Genomic DNA, 23,366 nt, shown 5'->3' on the forward strand with positions numbered 1-23,366 from the left:
TGAGGAACCGCGCGTAACTCAACGTTATTAGATCGTTTTCATCTTCTGGATTAGCAGCGTTTTTGGCGCGACCGCCTTTGAAATCGACAGCTTTAAGATTGCTCTGCTCCTCGCACATTAAGATACCGCGATTTGTAGCGTACTGCTGGATGATATACAAGCAGTCGCTCATATTGACGGCATCATCGTAATTATCTGCATACGCTAAATTACAGATTCTTTTTTCGTGAGGTCGATATTTCCTTCATCGGTGATCCCGAACGGGATCCTGGAGCTGAGTTCAGACTGACCCCCAACCTGTTGACCGGCATGTTCGCAAATGGCTCGACCACAGTACGCTTTTCTCTTTTATCAGCCCTCGTTCTTTTAATTCTTCGATTATCGATATAATTTCATTATAATGAGCTGTATTACCGACTTTCTTTGACGCAATCAACAGTTTTAACCTCTTGGAGATTTCGTTAGGATCGTCAAAATAAACGTATTCTATTTTACGGTTTTCGTTCAACGTCATCGGAGAAGGTATCAGACCTTCTACTCGTTTTTTAGAAGGGCCGGGCGGAAATAGTTTGCTTATTATATCCATGTACTTGCGTCCCGGGTTTATCTTCACGCGTTCCAGAGCGGAATGATGTCTTCTATGCGCGTTCGTCGCGATCAGAATTTTTTTATACTCTTCCAGATCTTCTTCCGTATACGATATGGGTCGCTTCTTCAGACAAGAACAATTCTAACAGACCTCGACTCGCAGGGTATGTCACTTCTCTTATGAGAATATTACTTTCTCGATCAAAGTCTACGATTGCATCACCGATCTTCAGACTGTTCCCGTCGAAGTGGACACCATACACGCCGTCCATGTTGTTTTCCGTGTCCCTGATGGCGTCGATCATGTACTCTTGCGCCAATCCTTCCCGAAGACTGGTTCTGACAGTCATGCTCGCCCTCATCTTCCCGTCAGGCGTACGCAGCAGCTCTTCGATAGTCGGTTCTGTCTCGAACGTCTCTTCATGTTCGTCCTTTGTTGTTGTCGGCGGCGATTCGGTTTCTTCGACCGCTGCTAACGTTTCGATCCGGCGTCGAGCCATGTAGGAATTAAACCTCTTAGCTTTTTGCTTTCGTTTTAAACCGCTCATCTCGTCGTCGGTCGTGTCAGGCGGCGGGAGCATTTCCAGTGGAAGCAAACCGGTACTATCCATTTTTTGATGTAACTCGCTAAACAACCGTTTTTCCCCTTGTCGAACCTCACCGAAAGAACGCATACTCGGCGAACCATCATCATCGTAGACACGTTTGCCATACTTCATTCTGTCGTCTTCAGTCAACTTATCGAACATAGCACTCATATCCAACTTTTTCTCAAATTCACGATAATCCTGCTCCTCTTTCTTTTTCAACTCTTCGGCGGACTCGCGCGGTGGCGGACGCACCTTCGGGTATACTTCTTTCATCGGCTGCTTTATTTTAACCTCTTCAGAATCAGCGATTTGTTCAGCAAGCTTAATCAAGGGTTCGGTAAGCGGTTTAAAATCTTCTCGTAATCTCAGGTCAGATTTAAACTTCCCTCTTGTCAAATCGGCATGTTTCCTTTTAATACTTTTGCGGATTTCTGCAATTTCTGCGGTAATCCGCTCATGTTCCGACAAGGTAGCCATTCAACCTTCTCGATATTACCGTAAACAATGAACGTTACGATGAACGTAAACATATGAGGATTTACTTTAAGTACGCTATGAAAAGTTTACACGATAGCGTACAGGCTTTTAAAAGCCTGTATGCCGGCCTGTACGCTAGCATGCAAGCGTTTTCATGCTTTTTTCAGCAGGCCTTTTAATGAAAGTGTCGAAATTAAACCTGCATCGGCCTTTATCTATATCTCTTTCGATATCTATTACCATGAATCCGTTTTGTGTACGCTTCCATGCCTCCTTGCATATTTCCTTAAACTGTTGAAAAGACATATCAGATGTAACGTGATCGTGATATATGTGTCTTAGGTTTCTTTCGTCTTGGCGAAAAACCATAAGGAAATTAGCATTATTGCGAACCAATTGCTTAAGGATTTCACTATACGTCTGACTCATAAATTAACATTGATATTATTGTAGCGACCCATTGTGAAATATTTTGTTATATTATTTTGTTTTTCGCATATTACATCGTCGAATATCATTATCGAATTTGGCTCTGTGAGCCTGGTGCTACAATGATATCGTTGTCGCTGTAAGGATAATAACCTATTCCTTCGACATCGGTCAACAAACTTTTTAAAAATAAATATTTAGGTTGATACAATGATTTAGAAAAAACATATATATTATTAAACTTTAATCCGCTAGGATCAAACAAAAGGTTGAAAACCGCATTTGTTTTACTACAATTCGAAGGACCTACAATTAAACATTGATATTGTTCGGAAAAAGAGGGCTATGTCTCTTTTTTGCATTGGAATCGATTATATCGCCTATTAAACGATCAAAGTTAATGACTGTTAACTTCCGATCTTGCTCTTCAGCGGCGGCCATCTCTACTATGCTAACATACTTTGAACAGAGTAATTTATTTTATAAGGTCCTTCTTTTCTACCCACGAATCTTCTTTCTTATCGAACCCCAACCAACGAACAAATAGTTTATTACCTCTTTTTTTAATATCTTTTCCACCAAGTAATCGTTACCATATTTAGTTTTACTAAGTTCTTCCGTATAAAACCTTCCCTTTACTACTTCCCCCTTCCAATCTTTAAGAATGTACGTTATAGGTTGTGTCGTTTTTTTCGTCCATTCGACTTCATTCGTCCAATTCGGAAGATATCCTTTTGCAAATGTCTTTTTATATTTACTTATCCTTACCTGATCGCCTAGATTAAATTTGCTTCTTGCAATCGCATGGCGACGGCGGTGTTTTTCGTACAGCTTGTAATATATTCAGTAGCACTTCGCGTTCGTTTTTATAAGAAACATCTTTCGGTTTAAAACCGGTGGTCCTGTGTACCCTATTGTTTTAAATATTGACTAATTCATCTAATATACTTACCCAACGGTAGTTTCCTTGTTCGGTAAATTTACGCTACATATTAGATTTGAGAGTTCTATTGAATCGCTCAACTATTGACGCCTTTTTATCCGAATAAGTCGAATAATGATTGATATTAAATTTTATTAATAATGATTTCAATTCTGAATTGAACCATTCCCTACTATCATCGGTTTAAAAGTGTTTCATTTTATATTTTTGAAATATCGGTTCGAGAACTTTTACAACTTCATCCGCTTGTTTACTCTTCAAAGGAAAAGCAAAAGCGTATTTGGAAAAACAATTTATTAATGTTAGAATATATTTATATCCTCTGTTAACTCTAGAATAATCAATCATTTCAACTAAATCGGCTTGATACAAATCAAATACCCCTTTAAGTTCAACATGTCTCGTTGGGAAATTTCTACGAGCTTGCTTACGAAGCTCTTGCAATACCTTGTTTAACACTCATAGTTCAGCGTTGAATTAACCTTCATTACATTGCGACCATTACTTATATACTAAAAAAGAAACACATAAGGACAAATGACAAAAAAATTATTGTATCACAGCTACAATTATTTATTGAACTATTTTTTATTCAAAATATTTACAAATAATATACAAGATAGAAATTCCATTCTGACAATCTTTCGCAAAGTTTCATATTCGATAACATCTGAAAGATTTAGCTTTACTACATCAGTTTTGTTACCGAAGTATTCCCCTTTTTTATTATTTCAATTATTGATAACGGAAAATGCTTTTTTAGAATACATATCAAATGGTGTAATGATATTATTTGACCTCCTGGAACAAATCCGATAATCCACGAATCGCTGGAGATGTCGGACTCGGATTCGGAGGGAGTCTCTTCGTCAGTAGCAGATTCGAGAGTCTCTTTTTCGTCAGTAGCAGATTCGGCATTTTCCTCGCCGGTCGGTGATGCATTTTCCTTTGCAGAAAAATATTTCTTGCTCTCGGACGGTGATGAAGAGGACGAACTCATTGTTTCTTGTCGGCTACAGCTTGCTACTCTTAGAACAAATAACATGAAACGTATTAGTGATTTGCTTATATATATCAAACGGGACTTAGTTCGCGCATGAATATAACGAACATCAACTCACCTCTTCGCCCTTTGACGCGTTGACTAGTATGCAGTTTGGAGACGCACGTTTATGTTCCTCAAATGGATCATCATCATCCATCCACTCGACTAATTAAACACCGCACTCTATACATGCCAAAGTATCTAACACGCCAGTAAAATAGAACCCCGTCTCTAACATATCAATTTTAAGCGATTTTATCGGCCAGTGCCTGAATGTGTTACGTAATAGTATATCAAATACATCGCTCACTTTAAAGAATTTGTAACAATCATAAGCTTCTTTGGCGGTATTGCAATCAGGATTGAGTTCGTAGTGCCATAAACAACTGTGAAGAAATATAGTTTTTGATTTGAACACAAAACTGCACTCGACACATAAATATTGTTCCGCGTTTTGATAAATACGACATTTCTTCAAATCAGATTTCGATATGGTTTGGTTTCTTCGACTCAGTACCGCAAACGGGACAAACATTTCTCAATTTAATTCTTTTGATGCGATTATTAATTTTATAGATTTCTAATTCGTTTTCCAGTTCCTTTAATTTTTTATTAAACGATGCCAATCTCTCACAATATTCATTAACTAAATCATCCTTTTCAGTTTGCGACAACGATTGCAACTGAAAAAAAAACAACCACGTTAGTAAATGAGCGGATAATACTTAAAATAAAAAGTCGCATAAAGTATATATATACGTTTACTTTTACTGACGAAGTCTGTTTGCTAAAACAACAGTCTCTAACCTTTCCCATTCTCCTGCTAACCGGTGGTCTTCTTCAGCATTAGCATCATTGTCGCTACTAACTGATTTGTTAACAGGCTCTCTGTATTGTGGCCAGCGTGGTCAGTCATTTACCACACTCTATCGATAATATATATATATATATATATATGTATTAACATTTAATACAGGGTCATTCACGGGAACCGGATGTTTTTGAAGTGGGATGTACTCGGGCGTTCGTGGTAGGAGGGGCACGTGGCTGGTGTCTGACGTTTCCTTTGTTCATAGCTTTTACATTTTAGTCGTTGAGGAGTCGTGGACGCTAGACCAACGCCTGTACTCGTATGACAGTTCTGTGCGAAATGACGAATCCGCAACTGCTGTTCAACGAGATTTCCGCCGTTAGTTTAATATCCATCGTAATGCAAGTGTCCCTTCTCGTAACATAATATTGCGATGGGTAAACAACCTTCGAACAAGCGGATCAATATTGAAGAAAAAACCACCGGGTCCCCGACGAACTGCTAGCATTCCGGAGAACATCGAACGAGTAAGGGAAGCCATTGTCAGAAGCCCACGCCGCTCTATTCAGAGGCATTCAGCAACGCTTCAAATGAGCACAAGTACGGTAAGACGAATTCTGCATACAGACCTGCATTTCCATCCTTACAAGATAGCCGTCGTGCAGCAGTTAAACGAGCAAGATTTCACGCAGCGATTACAATTTTGTCGACTAATGCTTACCATTTTTGAAGAAAATGAAAATTTGTTATTGTTAATGAGTGACGAAGCCCATTTTCATCTGAATGGCTTCGTCAACGAACAGAATTACCAGTATGGGGCAGAAAGAAACCCACATCAGCTTCACGAGAGACCACTTCATAGCCCAAAGGTGACTGTCTGGTGTGCAATAGAAAAGGTTGGTGTTATTGGACCATATTTTTTGAAGAAAATGATGCTGCCGTAACTGTAACAGCTGATCGTTACATTGCGATGTTGAATACGTTTTTCATCCCTGAGTTACGAAACCGGGGAATCGATTTTCAAAATGTGTTATTCTAGCAGGATGGAGCTACAGCGCACATAGCGAGGGCAACGATGGCTGTTCTCCGTAAATTGTTTCCAGGACGGATCGTTTCCATATTCGGCTACATTCCTTGGCCCCCTCGGTTCCCCGACTTGAGTAGTTGTGATTTTTTTTCTGTGGGGGTTTCTGAAATCGCGTGTGTACGGCAATAAACCGCGTACATTGGAGGACCTAAAGATCGCAATTCGTCATCACGTCACCCAGATTTGATGTAGACATGCTGCAAAGAATTGAAGCTAGTTACCGTGAAAGGCTACAATGTATTACCCAAAATGGACATCACTTGCCGGACATAATTTTTCGTTCATGAGTAAGTAACAAATGCTTTGATTTAACAAATGTTTCAGTACTAATAAAATTTTTTTAAATTAAATATTCAATTTTTTATGATTATTTTAAAAACATCCGGTTCCCGTGAATGGCTTTGTATATTTTTTGGAAATTTTACAATTATATATATAATTATCACTAGAATTAGACAAAATATTATATTATATTGTTAAAATGACGTTTTACTTACCTTAAATAATAAAAATGGCGAATATTTTTTTAATTGCTACAAAAGATAAGATATGATTACACACACATTTAAAATTAAAACTAATTTTGTTTTTTCTTGGTAAACAGGAAAACTGCGAAAAGTGGAATTACAGATTTTATGCATTACAAAAGATAAGGTAAGATTAAAATTATTATCTTTTTCCTGCTAAACAGGAAAATAAAATTAGAACAATCAGGAAAACCGCGAAATAATAAAATAAACAACTTATTATTATTATTATTATGCGACGTTGTCAAATGCGCCGCAGTGTTGCAAAATCTTTTGTTGCGGTGTTGTCAAATCTTTTGAGGTATTGCCATATCTCTTTAAAATTAAAACTATTATAATTTTTTCTTGGTAAACAGGAAAATAAAATTAGAACAATTATTTTTTCCTGCAAAACCGCGCCAAAGAAACAACGTATTATTATTATGCGACGACGTTGTCAAATCTATTGCGACGATGCCAAATCTTCTGCGGTGTTGCCGTGAACTTGTTTAAGAACCTTATGCGACCTTTTGACCTTGTCCTAGAACCGGTTGACCTTTTAACCTTGACCCAGGAATGGCTTATCTTGTCTACTCACTATTTTTTTAAATAATCATTAAAAATTCAGTTTTATTAATGATTTTAATCGTCTTCTATCCAGTATATAGCAATTTTTTATCTCTGCAAATATTTTATTAAATCTTTTCTTAACATTTTTTACAAATAAAATATGTTTTGATAAAAGGTAATTGTTATAGAGATACTAAAGTTTGAAAAATTAATGGGGTTATGGTTTTGAAATTTATGTTGTGTTTATACCAATAGTTTTTTATTTATTAAGAATGTTTATGCAAACATTTACACATTACAGTGATTCCTCAATCTTGAAGAATTTGTTGAGCAACAAATTTTTGGTACTTATCAAATACTGGTGCCACTGATTTATTTGTAAGAATACCTAACTCAATTTTTTAAGAATATAGGATAGAATTTATGAATATATGCTATTTGATGTAATTCCTCGAGCAGAAAGGATAAGATAGAAGTAAGTTTCCTTATCATAAGACATTAATTCTACTCAGTATCTGTATCTAATATATTGCAGCCTAGGTTATCTAGAGTCTGTTCTGTGCATTTATCATAAAGGCAGTTTAATTTTACTACGTATGTTTAACATGAACGTTTGAAATTTTCAAAATAACAAACATAATGCCATTGAGATCCTGCAACTATGTACATTCTACCAGGAACCAGGACATGTCACAATGGAGATAGTGTATGCATCTATAGAAAACCTGATAGTATTGTATGGCGATGCAACAAATGTTGTAATGCCTAGTGTTGCCATATAGATTTATGGCATTGAACACATGTGAGGGTCGCTGAAATGGCAAATAAAAAGTACAAGGAAACTGCCAGGCACTAAATGGAATCCCACTTTGCCGAATTAATGTTGCGTTACATGATAGAAGACAAGTTACCTGTTTCAGAAAATACTTGTTACAATATGAGAACCTGACTGCCAGCCACCATATAGACGTTAGCAAGTAAATTTTATTTTATCTCTAAGTTGAAATGATGCACTAGCATATAAATTAACAATGAGTAAAGAAATCTGTTCAAAAAAGTCATCAATATGAAGAGAACAAGTGTAGCGCTGGTATTTAATAAAAGTATCAACTTTTTTCTAAAAAATATAAATTAGTAGATATAAGAGAAGCATTTTTTTGTTTATTTTCATTCTAGAATCCAGAAATGAGTTGCCAGGTACACCTTTTTGTTACACCTGTACATTGCTGTTTTGTAGTTCTGATATTTTTTATTTTAAAGGATTTAAAACAAAGCAGTTTTTGCACGTATATTTTTGTCTCACATGTTCATATGAAACTCTGTTTATTGTGATAATTCTTCTGTGATCATATGCAAAGATCATTTACCTGACTATATTAAAATCTTTGGTTGTGGAGGTTGGTCTTTTTCATTTTATTAGCGTGATTTCAACTCCAAACCCACATTCTATCAGTTTTGACAGTTCAAAACACGAACACATGACATTTTCAGTTACAAATTCAGATAGTCTACATTTTAACAGTAAACAACACATTGTGTCAAACTGCTTTGACCCAAAAAAAGAAAATACTTTTCATTTCTTCAGATCATTTTTTTAAAAATATGGAACATGTTACTGAAAACCAGTAGCTTGTGGTATTTATTTGCATGTTACTTGATAACCTTCTCTAAAAATTTTGACATTTAAGTGCAGTTTTTTCCATTAATTAATGGTTTAATATAAACTATATAATTGTTTCAGTGCTGATGAATTTTGAAATTCTCTTTAAATGTTCTGCCAATTACTTAATGATTTCTGGTTGCTGGATGTTTTAATGTAACATATAGCCACTTCTGTATTCATTAGTTGTCAAGATATAAAAATTCTATATTTGGCAGCTTCTTCTAGTTTTCTCGTGGAACTGTGTTCTTCGTAACTATTCATCGTAGTTCTCTTCTACTTTTTCCTTTATGACTATTCTCATGCAACATAGTTTCATGTACTGAACTTTTGAAATAAGTTTTCACATTCATTCTGGGCAGCCATCTCAACTTCATAGGCTGAAACTTAACGAGTCTTTTGAAAAGACTCGAGTTTAACGAGTTTCTTATTTTGAAAAGAACATGTTTTATTTAAAAGGGCTCTTTTTGTCTTATTTTAATCCAATATATTTATCCTAAATAATTTTCAGCTATTCCATCGTTAGATTTTTTCTGTTTATTTTCCTGTCTTACTAAGTGAAATGCTAGGTAAAAGCAACATATTATTTACATACAGTTTTATTATTTAAGGTTATTTTACATATTGTACAATTGCTGACTTATTTACTTATCTCAAATGTCATGTCTGCAGGTTTACAAAGGAATATTTTAAAGATCCACGAAGAGGTTATGGAATGGGTGTTGTCAGTATTTTTCATAAATTACGTAATCCAAAGTTAGATAATGTATTAAGACCTGCTGAAGAACAGTTTGATGGCCAAGGCTCCTTTGGTAATGGAGGTGCGATGAGGATTGCCCCAGTTGCTCTATTTGGTTTAAATAATTATAATAATATGTTAGACATGGCAAAACAAAATACGCTTATTACACATTCTAATATACTTGGTATAAATGGAGCACTTTTACAGGTTTGTGAAAAATATTGACAGTATATGTATATTTATTTACAAAGTAGTGTTTTTTTAGCTTTTCGTATGTCTTCAAAATATTCATTTTAACCACTGTTACAAATATTACTTATAACAGATGCTTTAAGTATGTAATGACATACTTAAGTACACAAATGTTTCAGGAAAAGCAGATTGTGTACTGTAAGAATTTATCCAGTTTGTAAAAGAAAATTAAGCATACATAGTTGAGTTTGCTGTATGGTTTTTCTCCATCTTGCTGCATTCAAGAATTGTGAAAATGTTGTGAAGTGAACAAACCTTAATGTCACTGAGGTGTTATTGACTAGGAGGAAATAATACCAATCCTATGTTCCTACCCTTATTATTCTCAAGATCTCATAAAAGATGCAATCAGATCCTAATTGAATACAATGAATGTTAATAAAAGGCGTATATTTTTACAGAAATGCAAATGCCCACTGCTTTCTGACAGTGAAAGCATTGATGAACCAACAACACAGAAATGAAGATGTTAAAGCACTGATGTGGATCCAACTTCATTTGCTGCAATAAACTTTATCTGAAATGGAAGTGGAATTATTACTTATAATGAAACCAGTAGAATTTAAACCACATTGCTGTTGATTATTCTTTATCTGGTTTTTGTTATTGATTGTTTACATAAAGCTGAAATGAATACAGCATCAATGGTTCTATGCTTTCTTGTCCACTAATATTCTACTTTGTCTAGAAACCCTATAAAATTATTTTCCTATTTACTGGTTAAAGTTTTGATGTAGAATTACTAAGCTAGCTTAGTTTTTAAGAATACTTCCTCCGTATAAATTATCCTCCGTATAAATTATTAATTCCCAAATTTTTTTGCTGATAATAGTCTGTTTTTGAGGAAATATTTTATTAATGCCCTCTCTGTAAACATAGCTATAATCAATCATTTATTTTTAGTAGAAATACATTTACTTAGAAGTAGTAAGGTGATATATAATTATTTGTTTTAGAGAATTCAAGAATCCTTGGTATTTGTTAGTTTTTGTACTTTTTTCATGAGAACTAAGGTAGTTAAAATGGGTTTTCTTTTTTTTTTGTAACTGTAGGAAATGTAAGCATGTTAATAGATTAATATTTTAACTAATGGGTTTTTTATTAATTTCTTATATTATGTAGCATTTTGCAATTAATAAGGTAGTTTGATTGGGTATTCAATAAAAAGAAATTTATATACTAAATTTCTAGTTAATACTATCCTTCTCTTCATGCATTATTTTGTTATGGTTGTTTTTTATTTTTTTTATTTTTCCAGTGTATTGCATTATACCAGTGCCTTCATTTAGATCCTAAAGAACCTTTAGATGTTAAATCTTTTACAACAGATTTGAAAGAAAGAATCAGTGCTATTGAAAATAATTGCATAAAGTAAGTATTAAAATATTAAACACTGATGTATGAAAACATAAAGAATTGTTAGTTCAAGTTACAGACTACAGTTCCTTTGATGATTAAAAAATTCCAGTTACTTGAAAATAATTGGGGTTAATATGTTAGATGAGAAATAGCTTACTGTGATTAAGTTTTTATGCAACTGCATTTCCAGTAATGAAACTTGTAATGATCACACTTTTTCTGAAGTCGTAGACTACATCAGCAAGTTTCACCTTAGGCAATGTGATGAGAGCTCCTAATTTAATATTCAGTTCTAAGGAGATGTGTTTTTCTGTACGGTACATAATATTAGCCAGCAAACCTACACTATTCTAATATCAGGTAACAGCAGTGAAGGCAGAATAGTATTTTGTCAAATTAAAAATTGCTTTAAGTAATACTCGATAATAACACTAGCACAATAAATACCAATCACAGTTAATATATATGTAAAACTAGTGTAAATGTAATTGTAGAAAAAAAAAATTATACAGTGATGCTTAATCTTTTTAAGTACTAATATAATTAGTTATCACACATATTTTTATTTATTTTAACTTTAATGTAGTTTTGTTTTGTATTTTTGTTGTGCTCAGATCTGTAGAGAATTCAGTTCATCTTCATCATAACTTAAATAAAAAGTAGTCTATTGTTTATATATTATATATGTAGATAACGTTTTTTTTCAATCATAGGTTGCTCTTACAATATCGCTGGTTTAACAACGGATTGGAATGCAATTAAATCCGTCTTAAATTCACTAAAATAATAATAGACAAAAATTGAAAAATTAGATCCGAGATTAAAAATAACCTTTTAAAAAACAAGCCCGATTAGAATGATCCAGCAGCAAGGGACTCTGTCCAGGTTCTGCGATAAAGTAGGGAGTAATAGACTCCTGCCAACTTTGCATTCCATTCCATCTTACAATATTGATTTTTTAAATGTACAAAAAACTTTATTGAACACATTGCAGTAAAATATAATGTAAAGTATACAGTCATCTTAACTTTATACAGTAGTTTACTTGCATTACTCAATTAATTTAGATTATACAACTATAATTTAATATAGGAACAATAAAACACAAAACAATTTGTTCTGTAATCAAACAAATTTTTGATGTTTTATTTTTATACGAGGGTGTCCAAAAATTAATGACACAGCAACTGTAGTTTAAAAAAAAAACTTTATTCTGAATCTGTGCTCACATGTTCCTTTTCAGAATAGTTTTCCTTAAGTACAACAGACTCCTTCCAGCATTTGATATACTTTTCAGAAACGAAATCCAGGCCATTTTTCAAAAGCACTTTGCATTTTGTTTACACAGCTTTTACAACCTCTAGATTCATCTCAAATTTTTCCCCTTTGAGGTCCTATTTCACCGCTGGAAACAACTAGAAGTTGCATGACCTAGATCTAGGCTGTAGGTGAGTGAAAACGGTTTTAATTTTTTTTTCCATTCAGAAAATTTGCAGGCTATCTGAGTGACATGGGGTGCACATTATCATGATACTATGGAAGTTCTTCTATTTTTTCCAGGGCATTTTTTCTGAAGTAAATCAGATTTTCTTCAGCATATAGATGTACCAGAGAGTATTCACAGGCATCTGTAGGTATCTGAAGTTGGTAAATGAATCTTTCATGATCAAAAATATCCTTCATTACATTACCTGCACTGTGTGCAGCTGTTACCTTTCTCAGAGGTGTTGAAGAAGTTTACTTCCATCAGAAGCTTTGTTCTTTCATCTCAAGGTCATAATGGAACATCCAAGATTCATCAACGGCTACCACAATATGCAAAAAGCATATTCCTTTCTTCTTGTTTGTAGGCCAACAATTCTTTGAAAACAAATATATGGCACTCCATTTGATTAGTTATTAAGAGCTATCCAACCCAAAGATATGCATTGCATTTCATATGCATCCACTCACTCAGAATATTGTGTGCACTCCTTGTGTTGTGTGGCAGTTCTTCCAACTGCTGATTATCAAATTACTGTAATTTGATAATCTCAAATGATGAATAGTTGTTGTGTTCAATATAACATGCTCACGTAATCAACAGCTCAGTCGACCTGGTCTCTCTATGTCTTCCATGCTCTCTTATCCAGCCAAAAATGTATTATGCCAATGAAAACATGTTCCTTGTGACATACAAACTCATTGAAAGCTTCTTTCAACATTTTGAATGTTTTGGAAGGGGATTTCTTTTTTTAAATGGACACAAAACTGAGCGACGATGGAAAAAATATCAATCTATATTTTTGTTAGGTGACTATCCAACAAAGTTTATATGAATAATCACCGACTACAACAGTCAACTTTAAATTGACATGAGAAGAAAATAAGATATTTAAGAACTTGCATGCATGCAGGACTACCACTTTGCATGCTTTAAATTTCTTTGTAAAAATCAGTTTCATTACTTTTTGGACCAGCCTCGAATATTCTGATAAATACATGTGTACCACTGTTTTGAGTTTCTTAAATGTTGTAAATATATATTTCACTTGTGCATTTATGGATGCATCATATTTTATTTCATTTTTGTATGTATGTACATAATTTATCAGTCTGCTGGTTGATAAGATCTTCCAATGTGCAACATTGACAAAGCTCAGTACACAAAGCTCAGGCAGCACAGTAAGGTGACTTCGGCTATAGCAGAAGTAAATTGAAAAATTTATTTATGTCCTTCATTTTTTGGACTGACGAAAGTTTTTCCAAAAGATGGGGATCAAGGAAGAAGCCTTGAAAATTGTGGTTACTGCAATCAGGCGAACAAACTCTCACTGACTAGATACAGAAATATCTGTGTTTTTCTTCTTTGTCTTCTCTATTAATCTGAAATCTTAGTTCCATTCCATGTAGGAGTGACCAGCAACAAAAAACTTGTGGTCCACAGTTTCAGTGTGAGTGTTCAAGGTTATATAATGCCAAAGTTTAACAATGTACAGACTTATTTTGCCCTGTACAGTTGTTGCTGTAAACAGTGATATGCTTCACTGTACAGGGAAAACTATGTACAAATTTCAGGAGGCAAGATGCAATGTTTTGACAACCTCTTGATCCCCTGACCTTCATGCCATGTGAACATGTTGGCTTGGTCATTGACCAGATTATGAGTACAAAGGTTTTAAGTCCAGAGCTAGTGGTAGTACTAAGCCATTTTACTGGTTAATGATGATGTGGAATGGTTTTCTGAAAGTAAAGACAAACAACATTAGTCGGGTTTTGTTTAGCTTCTACATCTTTTTTTTTTGTATCTTGCAGCTTCAGCTTTGTAAAAATGGACCTCTTTTTCAATTTTTGCTTTCCTTGAGGATTCTTCATTACCATGTTCTATTGAGGATTGAAAAGTATCATTGTTGCATATGTTAGTAAGTGCCTTCTTAAAAGAGAAATAAATTATATTTTAAATATGAGGTTATAGAAACTTTTTTCTGTTGCAACATGTTTTTCAGCACAATATTCTACATACATATACAATTTTGAAAGTGATAAATTAAGAGACAATTATCAACATTAGGCGATTTAACTCTTAAGTAGAAGCTTATATACTTTGGTATGGATTTGATGTGATTTATTATGTTACGTTCTCGTTTGGGATTTTGTTTGAAGGTCCATATTTTGTTTTGATTTTGTTTTGCTTTGTTACCTCTTTGGTCCATATAAGGACAGTTCCTTAAGGTGTCAGTTTTGGAGTTTTTAGTAACAACTTTACTTTAACAACATCTTTTATCGCTAAAATCAAGTGCAACATAAAAAACTTTTGCAAACCCTATGTCCTTGTAATTGTATTATAAATAGCCCCTTTGTTAAGTCTTTTTGTATCACTCAAAGTTACTGAGGAACTTGAAAAAGAGGTTTGAAAATTCTACTCACCTAGTTTACAGTATGCATCAAACAGTTTTTTCTTTCCTCTTCAGATACATTTTGATTACACTTATACCTGCATTTATGATTGTACTATTTGACAGTTTTCCCTTCATGTATTTTTCCTCTTCTATGAATGTATTCTTTACCATAATTTTGGGCTTTCTTTTCTCTCTGTCTTGCCCAATCCTTTAACCTATTCGTTCACATTTTTCCTGCATGTTTATACTGTTTTTTTCCATGTAATTGTTAATTGTTTTTGAGTAGTCATAAGTTCCTCACTTGAATCTAAGAACAGACAAACTTTGTATACAAAAGTAATTTAATAGCCCTATCAATTTTTTACCAAATATTCTTTATTTAATACTTATGTGAACATTAGACTTTGCACAAAGCTATCCAATAGTGCAGACTTTATAAATGAAGCACCAAACTTGTTGAAAATAACCTATAAAATTTGATCAGAGTTTGATCACTCATCTTTTATAACGAACCCATTTTAATGATAATAAAATTAAACTAAAACTAAATTAAGTGAAAAAGGCATTAACTATCAGAAGAACCATCATTGTCATGGTTGTAGTTGGGCTCATTGTCCGTGTCATCTGAAAAAGAAGACGCTTTTGTAGCAACTTGTATTTAAAAAAGATTTTTGATTATTACAGCTAGTGCAATAGCTTGCATTATTTAGACTAATTTAAAAACTCTTGCGGTTTTCTTTTACTTTTACAGATTAAGTAAATTGTTCTATATAAAATAAATCTTTAAGTAAAATTAAAAAGTTAGACTTACCTTGTAAAGAGAGTTTATGTTTTGAGTCTACATCAGTACCAAAGCCACACGATGTTGTATGCCCTGAGTGACAGTAATATATGTATTTTCAGCTTCAAAAACAGTATTTAGAGATGACTAATAATAAATAAAATGATAAAGAATGGCAATATACCTCAAATAAGTACAGTTTAGTTACAGTATGATGCAACAATACACAATACAACAGTAGGCTGTTTATCTGGAAGCCAATGGTTACAAGTACCACTTGCACCCCTTAGCTCCTACATAACTCAGCTGCTTTTTGAAGTAGTTATTTCTTTCACCAGATCTCAGCACCTAGTAGATATTTACTTATATTCCTTGGCCACCACAATTTCTGTGACCCTTGCCTATCTATTTCTTCTCTTAACTTCAAAATGATAAAAATGTCACTTGTACCTCTTGGCTTCTAGAATCCTTATATACAATTAAAAAAAACAAGAAAGAAAAGAATAGAGGGTTTTTAAAAATGTATTGCAGGTGAATGTTTGAAATTAGACAGCCTGATAAAGTAATATGAAGAAGTCTTAAGAAAAATTGAAGTGAACAATTTGTGGCAGATTCATGTAGACAAAAAACTTGGTTGGTGGACGACTATTTATTATTACATCCAAGAGTTGTTTATATATAAATTGAAAAAATGTGTAGGGTACAAAAATTATAAGATAGAAACTGGAGTAACTGATAACATAAGGTAATAAATAAACGAGCTTAAAAGAGTGACTAAGAACCAAAAGGGATGGAGATAACATGTCTAAAACCAAAAAAAAAAATTAAATTAAGTTTTTTATTCAGGACATGTGTAAAACTTTGTGCTTGGAGTGGTTTGTTTGTATTAAAGAATGTTTTTGGGGTAAAGATAAGGTGCTTTTTATCCTAAGTAAAGAAGTAGTTAAGAGTGTGATTACATGATTTAGGAAACATATGATGGGAAATTTTTGAATGGTGCTAATATAATTATTGAATTTAATTCTTTTGTAGCTAATATTCAAAAATTAAGGAGAAATATGAGGTGTGTTAAAATAAGTATGAATTTACCACCTGCATACAAGATGTAAGTAGGCTTTGTTTAGTTCAGTTATTTCAGTTAATAGTCAGTTGCTGCAGCAATAGTTTAGATATTTTATTGTTAGTTTTTTATATTCATTCATTTATAATAAATGCTACAATTCGTGATCCTGTCAAGCATAAAGTATGAGGAGTAATCCAGTTTTTGATGGCAAAAAACAATTGTTGGAGCTGAAAATCACAGGCAAATTTGTACTTTTATGGACCGAATGTTATGAGTGATGCTAAAGTTTTACATAGGTGCCATTTATTTTAAGAAGGGTGAAAAAATTTTATGATGAATATAGGAGATGGTTGTTGGTGATATCGTATAATTGAATTGAAAAAGTTGTTGAAAAAATTTGAGAAAGCCAATGCTTCACCATGTCACAGTTGTCTGATAATTCACGATCTTTGATTTAATGAGGTTTTGACTGAAAAATTGTGTGACAAATGGGTACCAAAAATGTTAACCATCCCACACGGAAAAGTGTCTTGCTGCAACGTGTGAATTTTTTTGCAGTGTTACAAAAATGAAGGTGATGACTGGAGGACCATATAGGTCACTCACTGGTAAGTGATGGGTGACCGCATTGTTACTGGGGATGAAATCTAGATTTCTTAATTTGAATATAGAGACAAAGCAGCAGCCGATGCAATGGTGGCATTCATCTCCTAGACTGAAGAAATTCAAACAAGAATATTCAGTAAAGAAGCTTATGGCTACTGTTCTCTTGGGATTAAAAGGGTATCTTGCTTGTCAAATTAAGTAAATGTGGAACTGCTGTGAATGCTGATATATAATAAGAAACATTAAAAATTTTAGAATAGCAAATCAGACAGAAGCAATATGAAAACTTTTGTAAAAAAAAATCTTCAATCATCTACCCCATAGCCCTGACTTTGCTCCCAGTGATTATTTCTTTTTCTTCACTTTAAATTGTGGGGCTTCACCTTAAAACATTATTCATCTGATATTGCATAATTCAAGATCAAATGCATCATAGTTATTTTGATTCATTGAAAACCAGAACAGTATCACATAACATATCTTGTTATCTTGATGACTAACATCTTGCAAAAAGAAAATTTCCAACACTAGAACATAAGAGTGGCAAGGAAAATGGATTCATATAATAAGTGTTATCAAAGAATAATCAAAACTGAAGTGTAGTGGAATCTTTGGTGAGTAATGTGAAGAACAAGTCCAGTAAAATAATAAAAACAGGGAAGAGGATGAAGTTGAAAATAATCCAGTATGAGTTGAATTTGTGGAATAAACTGTGTAGGAATTATTACAATTGATTTATTTTACCGATTTAAAAATAACTATTAGTAAAATTAAGAAAATAGATATTAATCTAAATTGTGTGTGTGTGTGTGTGTGCGCGCGCGCATGTGTGTATGTGTGGATGATTAAAAATTGTACAGCAATACATTAGGAACTGATTTGGTACATTAATATAAAGACATATTTTGCCCTGATTTTTAATGGCTATCTAAACCAATAGATTTAAATAAAATAAACCTATTCTGGAATTCTTAGGACTTAAAGTAATGAGTGAATTATATAGTTTTATGTACTTCTACCTGAAAAAATTGCATGCAGGCCACAGAACTGTATCTCTAGTAGTTTCCAAGAAAATTATTGCAAAGGCCAAAAAAATAGTCTAAATCTATTAAACAGTTGAACAAGATCTTTACACAAGTTTTTTGTAAATTAACTTTATTATGTTAATAAAGAAATACAAATTTTGAGAAAAATCTTCATAATGCCAAAATATTATAACTTAATTTAAGAAAGTAAGATTTTTTTTAATAACCTTGAACAATTAATTTTAAAAAATTAGGAAAAATTGTGAAATAGCATAAACATTTTTAAACAGTTTGATTTGATGTAGATTAGTTTAGTTAATTTATTAATATTTAATTTTATAAAAAAGAATTATTTTTTGGAATTGAAAAAGGTTTCAATTATAGCAATTTTGGATGTTAAATTAACTTTTTTTTTTATAAAGTTAGGTTTTCTAGTTATTTTACGTAATAAGAAATTGATTTAAATTATTGAAAATGATTCACTTTATTGTTTTAGTGGTGATTATGATTATGAAGAATGTGGAGATATAAAAATGCCTTATCATTCAAAATTAGAAGCAATGGAGGATTTATTAAAAAGAGAAGAAAAAGGTTTACAAATACCTGATGAAGAAGTAAATAAAGTTTTAGGTACTAGTGTAACAGCATTACACTCTGTACCTACAGCAATATATTGTTTTCTTAGAGCTCAAAAGGAAATCCCTGGTATTGAGGTATTTAATTTTGAAGTCTTTTTCTTTAATTTTGCTTAGGCATTAATAAATTTAAATATTGCATTATTTTATTTTATTTAAACTAACTTTGAAATATTCTTTTTATAACATAATTATTTATTTTTAGAGATGAAATAAAATATCTAGTTGCAATGTCAACCTTGATCTACCTGTTTAATCAAGTGTAGGAACATTTTAAAATTATAAAGTGGTTTAACATAAGCTTTGTAATCCTTTGATGAGCAACATGTGTGTCAGTATGGTTACAAGAGAGTATTTTTTTTTTAAATATAATTTTATTATGATCTCAAATTTGCATTTACTATCAGTGATTTAACAAGATGCTAGCTGAGATAACGACCATGATTAGAACCTGAACTTGGACATTTTCCTTTGCTAAATCTGTATAAGGAAATATTTTCTAAAAGTGTTTTGTTATATTCAATAAAACTTAATAATTAATAGATTATGACAGTTCTAAATGTTAAGCCTATGTTAAACTTCATTTAAAATAGTTTTGAGTGTAATTTACTGGTATTATAATGAAAAATATACTTATTTACTTTTTAGATTTAAGTTAAAAGCAGACAGATGTTAAATCTTCTGCAAAGGTGTAAATTGTGCATCCAGACTGTGCAATCAACAGAGTCAATATTTGTAAACTAATAATATTTTTTTTCAAAAATATATTTTATACCTATTAATATCTTTTCTACTATATCCAACATTATAAACTATGAATGTTAGAAATCACATAAAATAAATAATATTCTTAGTTTAAGTTAAAATTTCCAGATTTAAAAAAAATATATAATTTAAACAAAATTAAATGAAGCAAAGTATAAAGTTAATTGGGTTGTTTGTGATTGGTTGAAAAATGCCATTTTAAGTATTTCTTTAATAAAACAAAACACTTATGTGAATTAGAGAAATTTATAGGATAAGGGATACAATAAAACCAATTGGCTGATTATTTGCTGATCGTTATATACTGAAAAGGGGAAGAGATTATACTAAATTCTCATAAAAGTTTTAATAAACATATTACTTAATTAATCTAAGTTATAGATAGAGAGGCATTAATGAATTTATAATTAGTTATATATTAAAACATATTGCAAAATTATTCATGATAATTTACTGGAGAAAAACCCGTAGTAGAATATTAACTTAAGTTCTGGTATATAAGTTGCCCCATGATGATTTTTAGTTATTCTTTTATACATTGGTTATACTTATACATTGGAATTTATGGTATTTACAATTATAGTATCCACTTTAAATGAATTGATTAGTATGAGAATAATTTATGGATTTGTCCTATGTTCACATAATTGTTGCTTTAAATAAACTATTCTATTATATGAGGGCTACTTTTTAAGTAAGAACTGTTTTTTAATACAAACAAAACTGGTAAAGATATTGTCATAAACCTTTTTTATTTCACTGTACACTTTATGTTACTGTTCTACATAGCTAGCTTGTTTAATCATTTACCACAGCATTTTACTAAATTGTTTATGTCCATGTCATAGAGATCAGCTGCCTCTGAATACAACCAGTCTTCAACTTTTGTTTTCTCTTCTTCATCGGTGTCAAACCACTGACTGCCAAGAAACTCCTACAGTTGGTAATCACTTGGTGCAAGGTCGGGGCTGTACTACAGTAGATGGTCCATTTGCTCCCATCCAAAAGATCTGGTTAACTCCTGAGTTTAAGCAGCAGAATGAGGTTGTGTAATGTTATGCAACAACAAAACTCCAGATGACAATACGCTTATTCTGTATGGCATGCCAAAGTCAAGGTTTTGCAGTGCACAGCTGAGTTTATTGTTTTCTCTTTGAGTATAAAATCAATTAACAGGACACCATCTCTATCAAAAAACAAAGTTGCCGTAATTTTGTGTGTTGACATTGTCTGGCTTTCACTTTGAATGAAGATATTGTGTGTTGCCATTCCATTGACTGCTACTTTGATACTGGAGTGATGTGAAAAACCCATGTCTTATCCGCTGCAGCAGTGTTGTTAGAAAGTTCATCTCCTTCCCCACTGTATCTGGTCAAAAATGTTAAAGTACTACTCACCTTTTTTTTATGTTCTTCAGAAAGTAGTCTGAGAACTCTTTGCAAGCAAAGTTTTTTGAACTATAAGACTTCAAAAATGATTTTGTGTGAGATTTTGTTCTCATATAGCACTGATCTTGAAAGTTGCAGGAATGTCGGTGACAAAATGGAAATTCGTGAATTTGGTTCGTGAAGTTGATTCACGAACCAAATTGTCTGTGATAATAGATGGTCGGCCTGATCGCTGTTCATCATGGACATTGTCTCGCTTGTCCTCGAATAGTCTTACTTATTTACACACTTTGCTGTCAGTCATTGAATTAGGCCTCGCATATCTGGTGATGAATGTTCACTGCTGACAAGTTTCCTTACCGTCAAAAATTGAATCACAGATCGTATCTCACTATCGGCAGACCACTCAATTATTTGAAACATCTCAACTTCACAATATAAACCGTACACAGTGATGCTATGATACTATAAATGGCGTCTGCATTTATGCAAGGCATGCCAGGATACTGGGGCACATGCACATTTCAGCAGCCGCACAAAATTTACATAGTCAATTAAACCTTACTTAAAAAATAGTCCTCATAAAGTCATACACTGTATAACTCACCTTTCTTTCCCCATGTGATTTTGTTAACGTTTGCCTATTTTCTTTATTTCAGTCTCAAATAATTGAATTAACCTCAAAATGAAAATCAGTACTGTCCTTGTTAAGTTTTACATTGTAAGTCTTGATTACATTTTTTTTATATTGTTTGTGTTAAAAGAAAAAAGTAAAATTTTATGCCCTAATTAATTATATTGTTTGTGTTAGAAGAACAAATTAAAGTTATATGCCTTGTTTGTATACGAACTTCTTAATTTACACAGAAACAACAGTGTCTAGTTATGAGGTTATTTTAGTGTTATATAATAACTATTGATTTGTTAAGTTAAATTCTCTTAAGGAGGAAAGTGTAGTGATCATAAGATATTGTACATTTAGAAATTTTTGATAATTTTTCTTTCTTTGATTTTTTTTTATTAATTTAATCTACTTTAGATACCAGCTAAATGGAAACAATTCTATTTAATCACTCCCTAATTTCAACAACCAAAAAAAAAAAGAAAAAGAATTCTTAATTATTGTTTGTTCTAATTTACCTGTTGATGTGTTTTAATTTTTTGTTTCAACAAGATCTTAAAAAATTGAATTTATGGCTACAAGAATTTATGTTGTGATTACCCTCTGAGATTAATGTATTGTATTATAGTTTAGGGGGATTAGACGTCAGACCTATTGCACTGTTACTGAATTGGCTAAATGTGTTTTGTTTGGAGTTTATATTAGTTAGTATGACACCGATGTGTATGTCGCTTGTGGCATTTGCATTGGTGGCATTCTGGCTGAGGCTTGAGATGTCATTGCCAAGGTACTGAAGATGACCTCTGGTAAAACCCATAAGGGCTAGATACGGAGAGGGTGGTGTGGTGACCAAAACTGTCACATGGAGGGTGTCTTGTTCTGTGGGGGTCAGGATGCTAATGAATTGGAAACAGAATCTTTGGGTTGGTTCACAGTTGCCAGGATCTGTAGAGCCTTGGTCCAATCTGGTGGTGGGAACTGTGAACCAACCCAAAGATTCTAGATTCTTGATCCAGTTAGATCATTAGCATGACCTAACTGGATCCATTCTTCATCCACAGAACCCAAAGTAGGGAAAAAGAATTAAAAATCAGGGAAAAGGGATAGATGTTGAGAAAGAAAACTACTGAGGAGAAACATGGCATGAAAAAACAAGAGTATATTCATGGGCCCTTTCCTAACAGTAAGCACTTTTCTCATCCACACTCTTATCAGGAGATCGGGAATTTTTTCTGATGATGAGAACACCATTTTACTAGTCAATGCAAAAAAATGTCTCTCCTTTAAATAGGTACAGAATTGAAAGTAGAACCTTATCCAGTCCCAGAATTTTATAAAAGTATAATAATTTTCAATTGTTAGGTCAGATCCTAAGTGGAGATAAAAGGATTAACCACATTATATTAACCTGGTACTAAGGTACAAATGTGTTAGTTGAAAATTAAACTATTTGAAATAACTTTTAAAAGTATATTCAAAATGTTCATATTTAAGGACAATTAATACATATTATTTTTCTATAATTACAGAAGAGGTGTATCTGT

At 32.7% G+C, this 23,366-nt stretch overlaps 1 protein-coding gene across 2 annotated transcripts in view; it reads left to right on the plus strand.

Moving 5' to 3' along the window:
* Positions 1-23,366, plus strand: part of LOC142325541 (ADP-ribosylhydrolase ARH3-like) — a 51,362-nt gene that overhangs the window by 22,393 nt on the left and 5,603 nt on the right. The window contains exons 3-6 of one of the 2 annotated variants that reach the window (XM_075367418.1): positions 9,379-9,655; positions 10,959-11,071; positions 18,909-19,125; positions 21,860-21,921. In XM_075367418.1, the coding sequence (XP_075223533.1) occupies positions 9,379-9,655; positions 10,959-11,071; positions 18,909-19,125; positions 21,860-21,889 (637 nt within the window). In that variant the 3' untranslated portion in view covers positions 21,890-21,921. The remainder of the gene's footprint in view (positions 1-9,378; positions 9,656-10,958; positions 11,072-18,908; positions 19,126-21,859; positions 21,922-23,366) is intronic. The other variant, XM_075367417.1, reaches the window with a different exon arrangement.

Source organism: Lycorma delicatula, chromosome 5, assembly GCF_047948215.1.
Source record: "Lycorma delicatula isolate Av1 chromosome 5, ASM4794821v1, whole genome shotgun sequence".
Lineage (NCBI taxonomy): Eukaryota > Metazoa > Arthropoda > Insecta > Hemiptera > Fulgoridae > Lycorma > Lycorma delicatula.